Genomic DNA, 21,389 nt, shown 5'->3' with positions numbered 1-21,389 from the left:
CTTTGGCCCAGGGCACGATCCTGGAGTCCCGGGATCGAGTCCCGCGTTGGGCTCCTGGCATGGAGCCTGCTTCTCCCTCTGCCTGTGTCTCTGCCTCTCTTTCTCTCTCTCTCTCTCTCTCTCTCTCATAAATAAATAAATAAACCTTTAAAAAAATAAAAGAAAGAAAAAGAGCTTGGAAGGAATTCTTTAAGGTTAGTAAAGCTATTTACAAAGAAAACCAAATAATAAAATTTGATGAAATTACATGTAGTAACTCTGTGCTTAGTAACCAGTTAATCATGGCATCGAAGAAGGTTTATCTGGCACCTGTTTTTTTGAGGTCTAAATAACAGACAAATAGAATATTGGAGAAAAGAGGGCTTGTGAAGGTTTTTTTTCTTTTTTATAACTAAAGCAGTGATGCACTCAAGGAGATCTTAATTGAATTCATAAAGCCAGGCAATATATTTAAGTGTTTGTTACTGTAAAGCTATGTTAAGTATCAGATCAGCTTTTTTTGAAGCAAAGGTATTAGTATTTAAATAAAAAACAATTTAAAGAGGATCATGGTCCTGCAGTGGAAACCAGGGCTTTTCCTTAATCCAGCTATTTAGTAGATTATAAACCTAATAACCTACTCTGAGAGTAGGTTATGACAATCACCAGACTCACAGGCGCTGCTGAATTTTTACTAGATGTCAATGGCATGTCACAAAGGTGCTATTGGTGGATTGTGGGTAAAATGAATGAACCTGCAAAGATACACATTGTGATACTTAAATCTTCTGAGTCAATTTGCAAAAGCCACCCTCCCGTGCGTGGGAATCTTTAAAAAATGTTTCCTCCTCCTCACACTATCCGACCTCCATTATAAATTTTCTTGAACCGAACTGTCAACTAAAATGTAGACAGTGAAATACCACATCTGGGCTTGAGAGCCCAGCAAACCTAACCTCGAATCTAGACTTTGCCACTTAACAGGCCTCTTTCCTTCCTCTGCAAGAGGCCATGAGGATGCCTCCGGGCAGAGCAGTATTGTCCTTAGAATGAAACATGACAGCAAATTCAACATGACAGCCCTTTGCTTGGAACAGATTAATCTTCACAAATGAGATTTGTCTTCCCTTTCACTTTCCACTCTCCCAACTGATGCCCTTTTGAAAGATTCCAGGGGAACCTTCCTTTCCACTGCCCCTGCTACTGACAGCCACCTGAGCTGCCCTCGGTGCCTCTGCTGCTTCTTTGATTTCTAGGTGGAGAGGGCAGGAGTGAGAGAGCAGAACAGGAGAAATGAGGACTAATCCTGTAGCCTACAGAAGTGGACAGAATGGGGCCTACGCTGATGGAGATGGGTGGGGTCCACCGCTCCCCCTGCACCTCACTTGCTGGTGGGAGGGGCTACTGGCTTAACAGGCAGGAAATAGGCTACACCCGTGTCTTCACTGCCTGCCTCATGGAAGAGGTTATGAGAAGCCATGGACATTCTTCTCTTCTCAGCCATCATGTACATCATATACCTGGACTGAGGTCCAAGGCCTATCTTCCAGAGGCCCCTCTGGTGTGGCCAGGGAGGGTAGACGTGTCCCTTAGTCATGCACGGAGGGCACAGTGCCTAGGGCTGAAAATGCTTTTAGGGGCTATGGAAATGTTTTAATTGCTTTTGAAATGAGAAGGAAAAAAAATGACCTCTGAGGTCAAAAATAATGTGTTAATAGGTACTATTAATATACCAATGCCAACACAGTTATGAAATAGAATTTTTGATTTTTGCCTTTGTTTTGAAAGAAGGGGCCTACAAAGACCAAAGTACCCAAGAGCCCATGAAAGTTACAACGTGGCCTAGCAGTCAAATTTCATTACTCTTTTTCCTATTGCTGTCCTGGTGGAACCAAGTCTGCAATCCCCATCCTGACAGTCTGCTCAGTAGCACCAACCTCTCCCGTGTGGGAAGGCAGATTAAGAGATAGCACCTTGATTTTAACCTAAGAAATAGTTTCCACTGGATTCTTCCTACATGTCCCTGGTGGCCACAGAGTGTTTGCCCATCATAACAAAGCTGTTTGGCTTTTCTGTTTTAGTTTTTTTTTTTTTTTTTTAATTTCACCTATCAATTTATTGTGTCTGTGTTTTATCAATTTAAAGCTGGTAGACAGTAGAGATGTCTTAGGTCTCCATAATCTCCAAAAGATTTCCCCAGCTGGTCATGATCTACTTCATTCCATTTTTTTTTTCTTAGATTTGCCTTCGAAATTACTTGGTCCTACTTTATTTCCATTAGAAAATGAAGATTTGTTTGAAATCTGAAACCTTTCTGATCAACCACGAGTTGTACAAATAAAAGGCGTTGGCTTTAAAAAGGAAATTCAGTTGTAGCAATACTTCTCCTAGTACTTTCTGGCTCTAGGTCACAGGGATCTGTTGAGGGGCTCTTGTACCACAATTCTAAGGCATTCAACTATAATTTATTGAATGTTTACACAGTTTAAGTTGCTGTGCTTGAGCTCAGAGGTCATAAGACACAGACCCAATCCTTCAGAATGGTGCAGCACAGTATTTGATGACTGTTATGGGTTGAATTCTGTCTCCCCAAAATTCTTATGTTGCGATCCCATCCCCCAGGATTGAATGTGACCTTATTTGGAGGTAGGATTCACTGCAGATGTCATTAGTTAAGACGAAGTCATAAGGGTGGGCCCTAATATGACTATGTCTTTATTATAGGTCCAGTTTGAACAAAGAGACAAGCACACAGGGAAATGCCATGTGAAAATGAAGGCAGAGATTAGGGTGACACATCTGTAATCCAAGCAATGCCCAAGATTGGCAGCAAACCACCAGAAGCTGGGCAAGAGCATGAAATAAATTTTCTCTCACGGTTCTCAGAAGGAACTAACCCTGCAATATACCTTGATATTGGACTTCTAGCCTCCAGAACTATGAGACAACAAATTTTTGTTGCTTCAGCCACTCACTGTAGGGCATATTGTTAGGGCAGCTATAGGAAACCAATTGAGTAGCTTTGCACAGTGGCAGTATCATAGCCAATGAGGTTTGTCCAAGGCAGGATTATTGCTAATTGGAAATCAGCTGATTAACTACAATAGAAACAAGTAATCATTCTCAAGCAAACATAAGCTTATAAAAAGACATTTCTTGTACAGAAAGAAATATGTAAAAAGACATCAAAGTGTAAAAGCCTAGTAAGTATTTCCATTCTGAAATGGGAATTGTCTTTTAAAACTTACCAGGGAAAGCTCCATTTTGGTTTTGCTCATCGTTACTGGAAGTAAAGAAAGTCAGATTTTTCCATTAACACTTCACACTGCCTTGCTCTCCAGCCTGGGTGGTGACCATGCGGCTGTCAGCCCTCTTCACACCACTCAGCTGTGGTCAGGGTTGGCCTATGATGCTGGGTTTGGTGTGTGCCTTTCAACAGACTCATTTATTGGCAGATATCCTTCTACCACAGAGAATTTTTGACCAGGTTGTGCCAATTTGCAATAAAAGGATAAACATAAAGGGAACTCTCTGTACTGTTTCATTGTAGAAATAGTCAATATTTGGTACCTAAATGATACATTGTACTCTCCTCTGAATTGCTCTGTGGGAAGCTATTTTAAAATATGATATCTAGGTCCCCAAATAGAACATAATGGCTTCTGATCAACTCTGAAGCTTAAAGGGACTTTGTAGAGCCTTATATAACATCAGAAGTAGACTGGTACATTCCCCACCCCAATACATCAATGATTACAGAATTTAGGGAGTTTATCCTGAGAAGTTTCTGAGAAATAACTTTCTCCTATCTTAAAAAAGGATTTTCAAACATTCTATGGGGATGTCCATCCTATATAGTAATCTACTATCATGTAGGCAGAAAAGAGTAGAGCAGTTAAATAAAAGGGAGGGTCTGAAAATGGGTGAACTATATAGAAACCCAGACCTAGAACCAGTAGCCGAAAAAGCTATTTGTGGCAAAGAGCCAATCTTAGATGAGCCAAAAGACAGTGTTAGAGAACTTATGTTATAAGAGCCAACCAAGGGATAGGTATCAGGATTCATTTATTTACTTACTTATTCATTCATTCATTCATTCATTCATTCATCTGCATGTTTGCTTACTCATTCAACGCCACCAAATACATATAAATGTGGTGAACAAATGCACTTGGGCCTTGTCCTATATTGTCCTCACAGGATACGGGAGGAGAGATAACACAATTAATCCAATATAGTGCAATATGAGAGAGTAGAGGAACTCATATTATCTTAGTTATGGAAATGCCCCCAGATTTGCCCTAGACCTTTAGGAACCAACTCTCTGCCTTCACCAGTTCCACTTCTACCACTTTGGAGTCCATGGGATATAAGTTATACAGAATAGAAATTTTCCAGATACCTGAGACATGATAAAGTGCTTTCTAAACTGCAACATACTCAACTAATAGAATCTTTTCTTTGTGATTCAGAAAGCTAAGACTAGGAAAATAGTGCTTAACAGTGGGTTCAATCCATTTGCTACTGAGTTCTCAATGGGACTTGGTGAGGAAGTGGAAAAAGAAAATAACATTCTTTCATTTAAAATGCTTAGGAAAACTTAGAGTTTAATGTGCATTTTCTCCTAATTTTTTTTCATTCATGACTCATCCCCCTCAGCTAATCTATCAGCAGGTCTTAAAGATTCTCTCATATGAAGCACATTCCAGATTCTAAATATTTCTCCACCTACAGCGCATCCACTCTACCCTAAGATGCCATCATTTTGCATCAAAATTACTGTGGTAGCTGCCTTCACTATTACCATCCCCTTAGTAATGCACCACAGAGTGAACTTTTAAAAACATGCATCATACCGTATCGGCCCCCCAGTTATAATCTTCACATGGCTTCTCATCAAGTTAGAATATTATTACTGGGGCATGCAAAGCTGTACGTGATCTAATCCCAACCTGCCTTTCCAACCTCCTGTTACAAAAGCTTCTCCCCTACTGCACTGTCATTCTGTTTCTCTAATATATACACTATTACCTTAGGGCTTTTCTGTTAGCTGGTCTCTCTTCCCCTCGCTGTCAAATGAACTGCTCTTGTCATTTGGGTCTCAGCTTAGGGGTAACTTCTTCAAGGAGATTTATCTGATCTCTCGATTCCAAAAACATTCACTAGGTTACTGTCCCATCACCACCTTCTACTTCTTTGCATAGCACTTACCACTCGGCTACATTTTTTTACTCATTTTTTTACTGCCTTTCCCATAAAAGCCTAATTTCCATGATAGCGGATACCTTTGTCCTGTCTTGATCACTGGATCCCCAGCACCTTGTACATCCCAGGCCTACAGCTGCCATTTGTTAAATGACTAAACAAACATGTTCCTGTTTTACTATTTGCTAAGAGTATTGTGTCAGTTCTTTTCAGGCTGCAAGTAGCATAAGTTATGTTTAAGTTACTTTATTTACTGAGTACATTAAAGGACAATAGGAAAAAACCTTGAGCTGCCCAGCTGGGCCAACAGGGACTAAAGAGTTATTCAGATGTCAGAGCCCCAGTGACCCTATGACTAGCTCCCATCAGCCTTAGCTGATGCTACCCTCTCCATTGCCCAGAGACTTATCTCCTCTGTTTTTAGAGTTACCTGCTACTCTTGATGACTCCTATGAGAGTCCTTCATTTGACCTTCCTGAGTGAGGACCTGATTAGGACACTGCTGTTGGTGGAGCTGCTGATTCAAGAGTCTTCACAGGATACTGTCCCACCTCACCTAGGTTAGTGTTCAGCCTCCATGAAAACAGCTGAGACCAGGATGACAGGGATTATGTGGAGAAGGGATCCTCCAAAAAGGGGTGTGAGTGATGAAGGCATTCTGAGCCTTCCCAAAGTGGAAACATTTTTGTCAAGTAACTGTCCTGTCTGCATAATATATTTAAAGTTCTAAAATATATAAACATAAAAATAGACAATGAGACCAGGGACTGGCTAAGTACCCAAAGTATAAGACAAATGTATTCCAAAGATTAATCCTATTTCTGATCATTTCCCCAAAATTTGTCATCAAAATGTGCAAGTTTGAACAATATTTTATTTTTTTAATAAAATAAGTTGTTTGCAAAATATCTAACTACCAATCATAAATTGCCCTCATGTAAAAAAGTATGGTCAGCTACAAACTTGAATGTGGATATAGAATTGTAGACTGAAATAAACGTGCTAAATTTTAAGTGTTTTCAGTTTAGGAAAATGGTACATTTGTTTTTAAAGATTTATTTTGATGTAACCTCAGTGGAGAGCAGTTTGGCTCAACATTTCTCAATAAATTAGCATTAGTGAGCAAAACCGTATCTATAAGGATATTCACTGCATAATGATTTGCAGTAGCAAAAGTCTAGAAAAAGCCTAAATTCCTATAAATAAGGGACAGATTAAATTACAGTACACTCTTAGAATGCTCTCCAGCTATTAAAAAAGTCAATCTATGTATGTTGATACTGAAAAAAATCTCCAGGTATATGGTTAAGAAGTGAAAAGCAGGTATAGAAATGTGGATGCCATACATTTATTTATGTGGAAAAAAGTGTGGCTTCTGAAGAGAAGAAAAGCTGCTTGGGGTGAGAGAGACACTTTCAATCTACAAGTTGTTTAATCATCTGATTTCTTAAAATTCCATTTATGTATCATTTAAAAATTGAAAAAAATAGGACCTCATTTTCATACTAAGCAACAATGCATAGTACTGGCTTTCCACTGAGTTTTAAAGAAATAGGAGAGAAAACTCTGAATATTCAGTATTTCCTACATTGAGAAAAATTTTCCTGTCAGCACCTAAGAATATACTCATTCTCTGCCATTTTGCCTATTCTGCTTATATAATTTACAATAGGAAGGCCATAGAAATAGAATACCCCTAAGTACAGTATAAAGATTAAAACCATTTGCTATATAGGAAAATGCCTACTACCAAAGTGAGTGTCCCCCAAAGAAGAACTAGTGAGACAGGACTCTCATCATGTCATTGGGCTCTCCTGGGCATGCAACACAAATTATATAATTCTCCAATTAATGTAAAGAATGCTGTGCAATTTTTTTTCTACCTCAGCTATTACAAAAGAGTAAGTGAGATGTTGGGCTTTATACTGCTTATACAACCTTCATCCTTTCTTCTCTGCTTTAATACTTGTATTATCTTAAGTGTTATTTAATGAATTAGGACAGAGTAATGAAGAGAAATTCATATTTCCAGTTAGGACAGCATTGCAAATTTACAATTTTAAACACCCCAAATCTTCCATACATCTAACAATGGCAGATTTTTTAAAAGAGGGAAAAAATTTAAAACACATGGGTATGATTTAAAAAATAAGACAGACATTTTCAAACAACAGAAGAGGGACATCCATTAAGTAGTGAAAAGATGAGGTGAATCATCAGTTGAAGTTGAGAGACATTGGTCTGGGGACCTTGGGTGCTCTAGGTCTGGATTGGCAGAGGGCACTGTGGATTTTGATGCTTGGGGGACACTGGAAATTAAAACTGTTTTATGTAAGGCTGAGGGATATAAAACTGAAGCCCAGCTTACCTCCTAAAATCAGAGGCTGGGGTGGATTGGCCTCTCCTGTAAAGGAGACTAAAATAACACTATTTGCTGGCATTATCTTCAGATAAAGCTTCTAGTATGCCATGTGCATGGGGAGACAGGATGGAGAAATGGAGCCTCCATGCCAGCAACTGCACTGAGCTGTTTACCAGCTTAGGGATCGGAGGTACAATTATTTTCAATATTTTCCAGCCTTGTACCCCGGATATCCAAGAGCAGGCCTGAATCTGAATTCTGAGTCTTGAGGAAAAGAGCAGAGTCAACCACAAAACCTATAGTCAGTGCTGGAGGGTTGTCAAAAGGGAAGAAGAAAATATATATGGCTGCTTGAGATGAGCCTGCCGACAGACATTCTATATGTAAGAGGACTGACTACAGATGCCAACAAAGTTAGCAGTTAGGAGATGAGTTTACCTAAGGACAAAGAGACAAAGACAGTATGGCCATCTGAACATGAGCTTAAAATTAGTATACAAAGGATGCTCGAAGAAAGTGAGAACACCTCTTCCTTAAGATACTAGAGACAGTCAAACAGAGAATTAGTAAATTAAAGCATAGTTCTAAGGAACTGATCCACAGAACAGTACAGAGAGAAAAAATAGATTTAAAAATGTAAAAGTGCTTGAGAGATATAGGGGATACAATATATCCAACGGAGGCCCCAGGAAAAGGGAATAGATAAAGGATGACAGAAGAACAATACTCAATAGGGAAATGGCAAAAGATATTATCCAGAATTAAAAAAATACTTGCTTTTTCAGATTTAAAGTGTATGCATAAGACTGAGATAAATAAATACAGACCCAAAAATTGACTTGATATTTTATGTCAAGTATAATGAGGAAAAAAAAAAAAGTACCATGTTACCAGATAGAGAAGATAGATGACAATCAGAATAAAAGCAGATTTCTATCAGCAACAATAGATGTTTAGAAGCAATGGGATAGACGGATTCTGGGAAGACTGGATACAGAAAAATGATAAGTCTCTCTCTCTCCACTCAGACAACAATGGCCCTGATAGAATATGTCTATTCAACTATTTTGGAAACCTGGCCTGTAAAAGGCTTGCCAACTTCCAGGGGAAGTATTCCCACTCTGCAGAAATGTAATGGTACAGCCTCTGTAGAAAAGAGTATAGCAGTTCCTAAACAAATTTACCATATGGTCTAGCAATTCCACTTCTGAGTATGTATTCAAAAAACTGATGGGGCTCCTAGGAGGCTCAGTCAGTTAAGCGCCTGACTCTTGATTTTGGCTCAGGTTATGATCTCAGGGTCGTGAGATCGAGCCCCACATTGGGCCCCATGTTGGGCTCTGCACTCAGTGGGGAGTCTGTTTGAGATTCTTGCCCTCTCACTCTGCCCTTCCCCCCTGCTCATGTGCTTTCTCTCTCTCTCTCTAAAAAAAAATAAATAAAAATGTAAAGAAATAAAGTTTAAAAAAATTGAAAGCAGGGTCTCAAAGAGATATTTATACATCTGTGTTCACAGTAGCATTATTTACAATACTGAAAAAATGGAAATAATCCAGGCATCCCTCAATGGATAAACGCAATGTGATAAATGCATACAATAGAATATTATTTAGTCTTAAAAAGGAAGGGAAAAAAAAGGAAGGAAATTCTGATACATGATAAACATGGATGAATCTTGAGGATGTTATACTAAGTGAAATAAGCCAGTCACAAAAAGGGCAAGTACTATGTGATTCCACTTACATGAGATACTTCCAATAGTTAAAATCATAGACACAGAAAGTAGAATGGTGATTGTCAGTGGCTGTGGGAAAGGTGATTGGAAGTTGTTATTTAATGGGTAGAGTTCTAGCATTCTGGAACTGGATGGTGGTGATGGTCACACAACAATTTAAATGTACTTAATACCACCGAACTGTACACTTAAACATGATTAACATACTAAATTTTATGTTAAGTGTATTTTACTACAATAAAAAGTACTGTAAGAGGGGGAGAAAAAGCAATAGGATGATATTTTCAAAGTGCTAATGAAAATATTGCCAATGTAAATTTTATTATCAACAAAAGTCTAAAACATTTGACCCAATATTTGTAAGTGTTGCTGATAAACTACTAATCACAGAAAAAGAAACCCAGGAGACAGACATGAAATGTAAAGAATAAAGACACCGGTGGAAATTCACAAAATATGTGAGTGGGACAGACTGCATCTTTCAAGTATGGTCATAGCAACACTTCGGGCCCTTGCTATTGGAGAACCCTGCCACACCTCCACCGAGAGACTGAGTCTATTGTCCCTGCCCTTGAAGCTGAGGAGACTTTGTGGCTGCCTAATGAGCAGGACACAGTGAAAGTGGCAATGTGTGACTTCTGAGGGTAGGTGACAGGGCTTCTGCATGGCTAACCTCTCTCTTGGGGACTTGCCCTGGGAACCCAGCTACCATGTTGTGGGGAAGCCCAAACTAGCCTACATGGAGAAGCCACATGGAAAAGAAAACAAAGGGAGAAACTGAGGCCCCCAGCCAACAGCCAGATTTTCAAAGGAGGCTTTAAGCAGTGTGAAACAATGACACGCTGTCTCTAATTTGCCCTGCTCCAATTCCTAACTCATTCCTTCCATGAGCATAATACTGAATTTGGTTCTTTATGTCACTGAGTTTTAGAACAATCTGTCACAAAGCTATATTGATTGGAACCGTTAGTATAGTTAACTGTTAAAAAAGACTTTAGTAACTACTATTACTACTAATGATAATAAAATCAAGGGTAGTAAGTAGAAGTTGTTTAGTAGACAAGTTTCTTGCTTGATTTGGGAGGAAGGTAAGGATAAATAAAATTCAGACTTTGATGACATTTTATAGTTAAGTGTGTGTACAAAAAAAATTTGAAGATAAACATTAAAAAGGAACAGAAATGGAATCTATAGTCTCATCTAATCTAATCCAGCAAAAAGAAAAAGGTGGGGGAGGTAATAATGAAACCTTCATAAATGTCTACAATCAGAGCCAAACAAGGTAACATAACAACAAGCAACTGACTACTTCTCATTGTTTTTCAAGTTCTCAGAATTCTAGTTGACTTAGGCTATGTTAATGTAAAAACCCACGGTGTAGTAGGAATAAGTTCCGTGTCTCAGATTTTCAGACAGTATAAAGTTTGGAAAGTTTTGGTGTTTTCAGTCTTTTTTTTTCCCCCCCAGTTATAAGACCTTCACACTTTTGGAAGAGCATGTACATACAAAGTCTAAGAAAAGAAAAAAAAAAAAACATGATTTTTATTATACCATGTATTGTGGTATTTTAGTTAGACTGCCACCACAGTGATTGTTAAGGTTGGCTTTTTCAAATCTCCTTACCAGAAGAACATGGAAGAGAATTATTCTAAATAGTTTATTCTGAACCACTCTCACTACGGCAGCGGATTTATTAAGGAAGAGAACAGCATTCGTCTCCTTCTGCTAGGCATGGCTGCTTGTTAACCAACCTCATTTTTATTTAAATAACACAACAATAATGATCATTTGTGACGGTCAGTATTTGGTTCTCTTCATCAACACATGTCGCCAGTTTTTGTGTTTGCCATGTTCCCTTGCCTCTGTCCCTCCCTCTGCGACTCCGTACAGGCCACTGATGAATGCCCGGTGCAGGCTCTAAGCTGGGAAGGGAGACTTAGAAGCTACAGCTTCCCGCCACTGCTAAGCTATGAACTCTATCCCACTCGTCTCATTTCTAGGCCTCTGGGATCCAGGCCCTGGAGCCAAAGATGGCCAGCAGAATGAAGGAAAGCAGAGGAGGCTACCAGACAGCGGCCATGAGGACTTCCTTTGCTCCTTTATTTACCTGCAAGGTGAGAGAGCTTTCTCCTGTCCTCAAGGAACGTAATGGTGCTTATGGAAATTACCACTTGCTGTGTCTTGGTTCACATGTTGCTTTATATTGATAATTTCACACTAGTGTCTTACCTCTTTAATCAGACTGCGTCCCCAAGGAGAAAGGAATGTTCTCAGAATTCTCTCACAAATGGATTTTCTCTATAAAAGGAAATTGAGTCTGTCCAAGGAACATAGTGACAGAAACACCAAGAAGCGAAAGACCTGGCCTCCCCTGACCCCCTCAGACAGAGTAAGCGCTACTCACTTTAAAGACAGAAAGCTCAGACTTGGAAAGCTCCAGATTCCGTCCCAGCCAGCCTGTCATACCCACCAAGCTGTCGTGAGACAGTGTCTGCGGTCCCTGCTGGCAATAAAATGCCGGAACAATGACATGGTGCCTTTACCGTCTACAGACAACAATGAGTGCAGAGAGCAGTTTCGTGCCATAGGCACACTTGTGACCTTGATCCTCGGGTGGACTCCTTCGGTGCTGTATTTTTTTCTTTTATACATAAAGGCACCATTCCACCCCACCTACAGCTCTCTTTCCCCTCGACACAGTCCCAAATATGGGCCCTAAGAGATGGCCTCTTGCTTGCCATTATAGTAAGAGTTGCTCATTTAGTTATTTAACATGACATGCCATTCCTCTTTTTCCTACATTAACGATTCAATAATCCTAGGGACACTCACCCAAAGGTGAAAGGCACCAGTCTTCTTCCTCCTCAGAGCATTCCCTCCCTATTTTATCATCTTCCCAGCAGAGTGTAAGGATCTTTGGAGAACATGAGCAATCAGTTGTCAACTCCTTTCTAAGTATAAAGAATGTCAAAATTCCCAAGTCCTCTTCTCTGGGTAGGTTGGACTTTGTTTTCCCATTAGAAGAGACCCAGAGGCTCATTGATCTGGACATATATTTTTCTCCCTCTCAACTGTTTCTTTTAAAGGCTTGTGAAGTTAGGCTTGACATTTATTGCCTACCAGACTAGAAAGACAGGAGGCAAGTGACAGCAAGAACAGCTGAACGGAACTGTGGATTCTGACGGACAAAGGGCTGTAGTGTGTGAGAGAGACAGAGATCTTTGTGCTGGTGGGGAGCATGTGACCAGCTGCCCCAGTTCGGCCAGAGCAGTTCCATTCGTTAGTCTACTTTTCTGGATTTTCTTCAAGATTCTGATTGAACCTGCCCCTTACTACACCCCTGCCCACCTCCCAGCCAAAGTCATTAGAAGGGAGGAGAAAAAGAGGGACCCCTATGAACGGCCATATGGCTTCCTTCATCCTATATACCCTTCCTTCTGTTTTCTAAAATACAGTCTCCAAATATTTTAATCATGGATTTAATCAGTAAAACATATGGCCCCATTTATGAATTGTATCACATGTGCTATTTATGATGATGATTTGTGCTAATAAATCTTATAAAATACACAAAAATAAATTGTAAGAGTGACACAAAAGGAATGTAATAGAATTTTTCTTAATATTTCACCCTCTGTACCCTAAAACATCATTTGTGCCTGCCTGGGGTGTCTGCATCCTATTTGGGAGGCCACTGGCTAAAAGACAGTTACAGGCTGACCAAAGAAAAGTGTAGATGATGTGAGAAGCTGAGTCCTTCTTCTGACATCATTTGGGGATGTCACAACTCAGGCAGCTCCCCTGTGTTTCTGGACATTTCTGGAAAGATCATGCAAAAAAGTATAGGCAAGTATGCAACCAGTACCCAAACCCAGGGTTCTGGAGACCTGAAATCTAGTTCCAGCCCTTTTGATTAGGCAGCTCTGCAAAAAATTCATTTAAACTCTGAGTTTAATGTCACTGGTAAATATGGTAGCTTTTCTGCCCATTTCTCCTTGTTGTAAATACCAAACGAGGTAACAGATTTGGAATTTCCTGCCTATTTCTCCTAATTATTATATTATCAAATAAGACAATGGATTTGCAAAGTTAACATGGACTCCCTTCCTCTCGGCACTCCCCTACCATAGAAAGGATCATTGGTGAAAATCCAAGTTTTTACAGTTTAGTGAACAGTTTTCTAACTATTCCTCTCAAGGTACTAAAAACATAAAAGGTAAGAAGTAGAAAAAAATTTTGGAGTTGAAAGAACCTAAAACATGATCTTGGCTGATGTTCTTATTTTGTGGATGGAGATACTGATGCTTAGAGGGCTAAGTGAGTTTCCCAGGATGACACAGCTGGCGAAAAGCCTCACTGGAACCTAGGCTTCATGTTTTAGAATGGATGCTGCCTTAAGGGCATCACAGACCATCACAGTTCTCTAGTACATCACTTATTCTTCTGTTTCTCTCAGTAGCAAATCAGGTCCTGATGAAATCCCATCTATATCTGTTGTCCATCACCAAAGATTTCCTCCTTTTTCAGACCCTTGAATCTCACAAGTCAGTCCCAGCCCCCAAACTGTCTCCAACTTTTTCTTTTTTTTAAAGATTTTACTTATTTATTCATGAGAGACAGAGAGAGAGAGAGAGAGAGAGAGAGAGAGAGAGAGGCAGAGACACAGGCAGAGGGAGAAGCAGGCTCCATGCAAGGGGCCCGACGTGGGACTCAATCCCAGGTCTCTGGGATCATGCCCTGGACTGAAGGCAGCGCTAAACTGCTGAGCCACCCAGGCTGCCCATCTTTCCTACTTTTATTCGACTCCTATTCTAATTGCCATGTGAGCTACCAGTGGTAATTTCTTATCAGGAAAGGATTGTCAGTTAGGTGCCCAGAGGTAGCAAAGTTCACAGTCATGGAGTTGTGTGTCCCTTTCAAAGCACTGGCAACTCTTGTGTGTGTCACTTAAGGTGAAATAACTGACTCATGGAGGGTAAAAATAAGAAGGTAAAAATAACCTTCTTACAGAAGCCTCACACCAGAAGAAGACATGGATACTTTTGAGAAGGGAATTTAGAGACGAGTGGCAGAGACCATGGGGCAGGGGCTGGTTAAATGGATATATATTCCTTCTGGACTCTGTTTCACGGCTCAGGTTTGTTTCCATAGCCAGGAAGGCCTCTCCTCATTTCTCTTCTCTCCTGCCTCTCCTTTGGCTCCAGCCCGCCGTTCCCCATTTCCAACCTACCCATCCTCAAGCAATCTCTGATTTAATGTGAAATCCTGCTTATATTACATGTTCAGTGGTCTTGCTTTCCCGCACCCAGGTTTTTGTGGGTATTTAATGGAAAAATAGTTCTCTATGAGTAATATATATGAAATCTCAGGGTCCACGTTTCTAATGGGGTAAAGATAAGTTAGTGAATTTATCTAATAACATGCTTAAAAATGAAGCCTCAATCCACATTGTTACTATACGATAAAGCACTCAGAGATCCAAGGTGAAGACCTGGCAAGATATTTTTGTGATTTCCATTCATTTTTGGCTTTGGTCTCATAAAATATTCACTTGGTGTCTAACAGGATCGGAACGCAAATAACCAGATCACCAGAGCAACTTTTGAGAGCAAAGAAAAATGTATATATACTGTGTTACCAATTTGTCTTTTAGGAATTATGTGTTTAAGTGTTCATCCCACACTGGTTTGTGTATGGAAGAAAGTCCAGCATTTTCTCATTTGCTTCCCCTCCACCTGACTGTTGTTTTATAGTATGTTTGACACCAAAGCACCCAGCAAAGACCCTAGAACAAAGCATTTCATAAATGTTACTAAGTTTAACTGACTGGTGTTCAGACCCAGGAAAAGCTCAGATAAAAATATGAAATGTTGTGAGAGTTTTTATCTAAATGTTAACATTAAATGCAATATGAGCTCAAACTTAAAAAAATAAATTGAAAATGATGAGTTAGAGGAGGGGGTAAAAGAAAGCAGACAGCAGACTCAGAGCTTGCCCAAAACATCTCAAAAAGTCAAACAGATGAAAGGCCCATGTTTCCTGGAATGTGTCAAAATACTCCTAAGGCAAGAAGTCTGCTAAATAATCACCAAAAGAAGGAGGATGGTGAGCAGAAATGATGGAGGAGGATGAGGGGTAGGTCAGGAGGTGCCTGGAGCAGCCTAGAATTGTCCCGCCCATCATCTCCACAAGTGGGCTCCCAGTCGGCGGTGGGGGGGGGCATCTAGGACAGACTCTTGCCATGCTCAGACCACTGGAGTCCATGGCATGAGAGGCAGAAGGAAGGAGGGACTCCTTGCTTCTTCACCTCTCACTCCTCTACCCATACCAGAAACTCAAAATATCTGAGGGCAAGGAAACAATCCTTCTGACTGCTAAGCTCTGATGTAGCGTTCGATGCAGTTCCAACACTTCCACTGGTCTTTGTCAGGGAAGCTTTCTGCTCTGAAGCCACTCATGTCCTTAAGTATATACATGTGAGTGCACATGTATGTGTGTGATGTGTGTGCACATGCATTGGTATGGAGGTAATGAGCTTTAATCTTAGGTTACATTCATCACACGAAGAATTCTTACTTTCTGGGGTGTAATGAGGATCACATTGGAGCAAATTTTTTTTCTTTTTTTCAGTACAAAGAGTAATTGGTGAAATTTTCTAATCATTTATCTGGACCTAAAGTGAAACTAGCAACTGACTGACCAAGCTGACAAACAACAGCAGAAACCTTCTCTAAGGTCTGAAACTTACCTTCAAGGCAACTTTCAAATTACAAAAATCTTTCCCAATACAATTAATGTTTTAAAATGGGCAGAAATTTATTTTACAGGACACTTACTACACCCTTCCTCCCTGTCTTGATCAAATGCTTTTCTATTCTATTTCACCATCTCATGACCTCTTCTCCATCCTCTAAAGATCCTCTGGAGCCTGACTGAGCCAGTTTGAGAGCTCCATTAACTAGAGCTACCAGGTGAGATCTCAAAGGCTCAGGTGATTTGCAAACTTACATAAATATCTTCCAGAAATATTCAGTTACCTAAAGTTCATGTACAGCATGCAGAAGACTGGGATGAGAGGAAGGATAAAAAGTCTACCACTACTCTGCCCCACACAGGAGTCACGGGTGGCCACGAGCATAAAACACAGTGTGCAACTATAAAATTTTAAATAGGTTTAGAATAACTTGGGGGACACCTGGGTGGCTCAGTGATTGAGCGCCTGCCTTCGGCCCAGGTCGTGATCCTGGAGTCCCGGGATCGAGTCCCACATCGGGCTCCCTGCATGGAGCTTGCTTCTCCCTCTGCCTGTCACTTCCTCTCTCTGTGTGTCTCTCATGAATAAATAAATAAAATCTTTAAAAAAATAATAATTCCTTGGGTACACGAATGTACTTTTTCAAATTTAATTTCATGACAGCTAATACAGATCACAGGTTTCTGATGAAAACTTAGTATCTAAACTGAAATGTGCTCTAAGTGGAAAACACATACCAGAAACAGAACATTTTGTATAAAAAAATCAGCCTTATTAATAAATACTTGTACTGATTAAATGTGGAAATCATGATAATATTTTGGATATATTGGGTTAAATAAAACACTTAAAATTAATTAATCTCTTTCTTTTTACTTTTTTATTGTGACCACCAGAAAATTTAGGATTATGTATTATGGCTTACATTGTATTTTCATTCCATAGTGCTAGTCCAAAGGGCAGCTTGACTTAAATCCAGCTACTGTAGTTCATCCACCTGCCTAATCACACCTCTGGCAATAAAACTTAGTATTTCTTTGTCAAGCATAATTTTTATGCTTCAAACAGAATTACTTAAATCTTCAAAGGAAAACTGAAGTTGTGAAGGAAGAGAAGGCCAAAGGGACAAAAGGTTATCGCTAGTGAACTTCCTCTGTAAACAAGCAAATGCAACCGATTTTTACTATAGTGTCAGAAATTTGTGAGTTCTAATTCTTGAGCGAGATATAATAGATAGATATAGATGTAGATAGTGACAGAACAACAGAAAGATTTAAAGAAATGGAAGTTACAACAAAGAGGATAGGAAACTGCATTCTGACCAATTTTCCATAATACCATAACGGAAAAGTCCAAAATGGGAGAGGTTTTTTTTTAAGATTATTTATTATTTGAGAGATAGAGAGAATCCTCAAGCAGACTCCCCACTGAGTGTGGAGCCTGCTATGGGGCTCAATGCTACCACCTTGAGATTATGACTTGAACCAAAACCAAGAGCTGGCCACTTACCCGAATGAGACACCCTGGCATCCTGGGAGAGGAATATTTTAAATTCTCATAGTTCTGTCAATGGAACTTAGGACTTACAGGACATTACATTACATTACGTTTCTAACGACATGGTGACTAAAGGACATCAAGGGGTGGATGTGGGAGAGCAGGGGTTCATGGGGAGAACAGCACTCGAAGTATTTCCAAATCAGAGATTCATCTCTGCATATTTTTACTTTGTTTTTTCTTTTTAGAAAGCTTAGCAAACTTCTAGGATAAGCTGCTTCTGTGACTTAAAAATCCTCTCCTTGAAATCTTTAACACTAGCTTGCAAATCACTATCAGAGATAATTTCCATGAACGGTACCTGTGTGCTTTGCACTCCCACTGCCTCTTACATGGCAAATGTACCTCCAAACACATTCATTTATATACCTAATCCAACTGATAGCTCCACTATCTACCCTGCCAGGGTGTGGAAACCCGAGTTACTTTCAACGTATCCTTCCTTCTTACCTCTCCAACACCTAGTCAATTAATCACCATGTCAACAATTTCTCAATTTCACCCTCTATCTCCATGCCCACTCATCATCTCTACACTGGACTGCATAACTCATCTCCTGGAAGTATTACTCAGTATTACTCCCCTGGAAGCCATATGTCAAGACATTTAAAAAATTATCTAACATTTACATCTGACCACATCGTTCACTACTTCAATACATTCAAAAACTATATACCACGCAGAGAATTCAGGTTATTTTGCCTGGCCTGCAAGGTCCTCAGCGCCTGGCACTTTCCTACCAATCTCTTCAACTTTACCACCTGTTGCTTCTTGACTCACACTTTATGCTTAAATAATATCAACTATTTATGATTCTCTGCAGGCCCTATGCTATTTTATGACTTTCTGCCCTGGCTTAAACTATACTCATTCCTCTATCTGGAACACCTTTCCCATTTCTTTTAATATTGCTTATCCCTCAAGACCTGATTTAGTCATAATCTCTGACATGAAATCTTCCCTGAACTTTCAGGCTGAGCTGTGGCACTCTCTTCGCTGGGCTCCCACACCACAGGGGGCAGATTTCTAGTTCAGCACTTAACATGCTGTGCTGAAACTATTAACATTACCTGCTATGTGTCCGCCTTCTCCTGCTAGACTCTAAGATCCGCTGAAGCAGGGGTAAACTAACTAACTTTTGTTAGTCCCACTGCTAATACCAGCTGGCTTTTGGTAAATATTTGTTGGAGTGAATGGAACAAGAGGAAGTATCTAAAGGATTGGGGTCGGAGGCCTCTACTCCTGTAAAGTCAGAGCTTAGACTCTTGGTGGCCTCACTGCAGGGCAGGGGACTACAATTGTAGTAAAACAATAACAAGGTGGAAGAATGAGAGAGAAGTAGCCACAAGCTGTTGACATGAAAAACAAAATTCTTGAGGGAGGACTTTACATAATCAGTGAGCACATGGGGAGGGCCATGCTGGCAGCCTCTACGCTGTGCTCTTTTGCTTCTACTATCCACCAGGAAGCATGTGGCCTTACTGTAACACTGCCCATCTCTGGACCTTTCATTCTACCCCTAAAAATTGTTTTATTAGACTCTACCTGCATGAAAAAATTGGGGCTTCAGGGGGTATAATTTTCCAAAGTCCAAACAAATCTGATTGTGTTCATTATTAAAACAAGATATGGTAGATTTAAGAGCCAGCCCTTAGGAAACCAACACACTGACTCTCAGTATGAGGAACAGATGTAGCTGAGAGCAATATCCAAATGACTTACCCAATGACCATTTCAAGGAAGTTTTCTGATGACTTTCCCAGTTGGCAACCAATGCCTAGTGGGCCAGAGTGTGACAGCTGTCCATTTCCTTCCCGGGAAGATCAGTGGGACCTGGAAGACAAATCGGCAGTCTTAATTGCTGGCTCAGCACCAGAGGCTTTGAGGGGATGAGTGGCTAATGGCGATGCTGGCTTTCTTTTATGTTTTGTTACGGTTTCTCCAGGCTGGGTGTACTTGAAGTGTCTAGGGATTCTAACGTTTCACCTCCCACTTTGATGAGGTACCATCATCATCACAAATGGGTACCAGCAGCCTCTTCGTCCATGTTTGTATTCGGCTTTACTGCAGTGGCAAACCAGTCACCCTAAACAGAGCTGATCTTGTGGCTTGAGATTTTCCAAGCCAGATGTGCAGATGAATGTGCAGATTAACAACAGGAAAGCATATTTGAAAAGCTTTCAAGTCCACTTGAACTTTTGTAGGTCTCCCATGCACTCTCTGAGACCAAGGTTTAGGAAAGGTTCTGTGCTCTCGGATCACAGTGGCCTGGAGATCCTGCAAACAGGCAGGTATTTCCACATCATGACATTGAGACAACAGTACCCTGCGGATTGAGCAGAGCGGCCTCTCCCTCCTCTTCCCACACTTCTGCACAGAGGAATTGACCCCAGGAAAGTACAGTGTGATCTGGGACAGCAGGAAGAGGTAGGCAGAGTAGCAGTGACAAGAGAAAGAGCAGCAAGGTCAAGACTAATGGCAGAGTAGTAGAAGGGAGGTGACGGTCTGGGAAGAGAGGCAAGTCTGAGAACCCTGCATTATGCTGTCAAATGCTAAACTAAGTGAATCTTACTCCCTTTTAGACTGTGGGAAAGGGTGATTATGATTGAGACTGGTTTCCCACATCATTCTCTACTGATCATAACTCTCCAAATGTCAAGCAGATGAGAGATTACGTCAGATACAAGACATGCAGTTGAGCCCAGCTAGAAAGGGCACAATAAAGGTTAAATAATAAGTGTTGCCCATTTACAGCCACATACAATCAGAAGTGAAGCTGTCCTCATACACATTTTCTTTATACCATTCCACACATTGTGAAAGGCTTCCCAGCAAAGTCTTATGCCATCAGGTATTTGTTCCTGTATGTGACATCCCAAGTCTGAATGGCTAAAGTACACCCCTGTGTGCCAAATGCCTACTGCATGAAGGGACCAGCTGTTGGTCCTGGCCAGCTGCTGACCCAGACGGGTTCTGCACAGAAAACAAACACCTTGTATGGAATATGCTGTAGCCTCTACTGATGCCCGAATGAACTGGGGTTGGCAAGACCTCTCAAGGAAAATCTCAGCTGCTAAATTTCCTTCTGTCCAAACAAAGAACTCCTCCTACTTAGTCAACAGAGGTAGTACAGACAATGTCTTGGCCCCTGTAGCCATCCTCACACACTGGTTCATCTCTGTGACTACTCTGTGGTGAGGTCAGTCTGACCTTGTCGCTTACCAACTTCTCCCTTTGCTTACCCACTCTAGCTATGCCAGCCTTCTAGATGTTCCTTCCTCAGCTGTGGGCCTTTGCACTTGTACTTCTACCTCAAGGCTCTCCCCTAGTCTTTCCAGGGCTAGCTCCCTGGGTTGACTTTTTGCTTGAATATCACAACCTTAGAAAGGCTTTCCTGACAAGGTCATCAAACAACTCTTCCTATCCACTCCCTTCCCTCCCTACATGTTCTATTTATTACCCTACCCTAAATTTTCTGCAAGCAGTTTTAACAACCTTACAGTTATATGAATCCTTGTTTGGTTATTTTGATGGTGCTGTCTGTGTCTGCAACTAAAATGTAAGATCTGCATCGGTAAGGGCTTTTTATCTCTACTGATTTCTAGTGCTGAGACAGTGCTTGATATGTGGTAGGGCAGCAATATATACTGGTTGACTGAATGAGTGAATGATGTGAAAAAAATGTACAGTTTACTGGCTTACTTCACATCATCCCATTAGACAGAGGGGGAGATGTGACTCAAACCAGGTCTTTGGACTTCAGATTCCATGCTATTTCCTGTACACAAGGTTGCCTC

General features: G+C 40.6%; 1 protein-coding gene and 1 pseudogene across 23 annotated transcripts in view; one reads left to right on the top strand and one right to left on the bottom strand.

Annotated features, from left to right (window-relative positions):
* LOC144314196 (uncharacterized) overlaps positions 1-21,389 on the bottom strand; it is a 492,303-nt gene that overhangs the window by 39,312 nt on the left and 431,602 nt on the right. For 21 of the 23 annotated variants that reach the window (XR_013379994.1, XR_013379980.1, XR_013379993.1 and 18 more), the window contains one exon: positions 19,315-19,425. Coding sequence is in view for 2 of the 23 variants with exons in the window: in XM_077898035.1 (XP_077754161.1) it covers positions 19,327-19,425 (99 nt within the window). In the remaining 21 variants the exon portion in view is untranslated. Of the gene's footprint in view, positions 1-16,909; positions 17,189-19,314; positions 19,426-21,389 lie in introns of those variants that run through there. The other 2 variants (XM_077898034.1, XR_013380000.1) reach the window with 2 other exon arrangements.
* LOC144315047 (U4 spliceosomal RNA) lies at positions 2,998-3,069 on the top strand (annotated as a pseudogene).

This window comes from Canis aureus, chromosome 5 (assembly GCF_053574225.1).
Source record: "Canis aureus isolate CA01 chromosome 5, VMU_Caureus_v.1.0, whole genome shotgun sequence".
Lineage (NCBI taxonomy): Eukaryota > Metazoa > Chordata > Mammalia > Carnivora > Canidae > Canis > Canis aureus.
The sequence above is the reverse complement of the archived record's forward strand: the minus strand, read 5'-3'. Positions and strand labels throughout refer to the sequence as shown.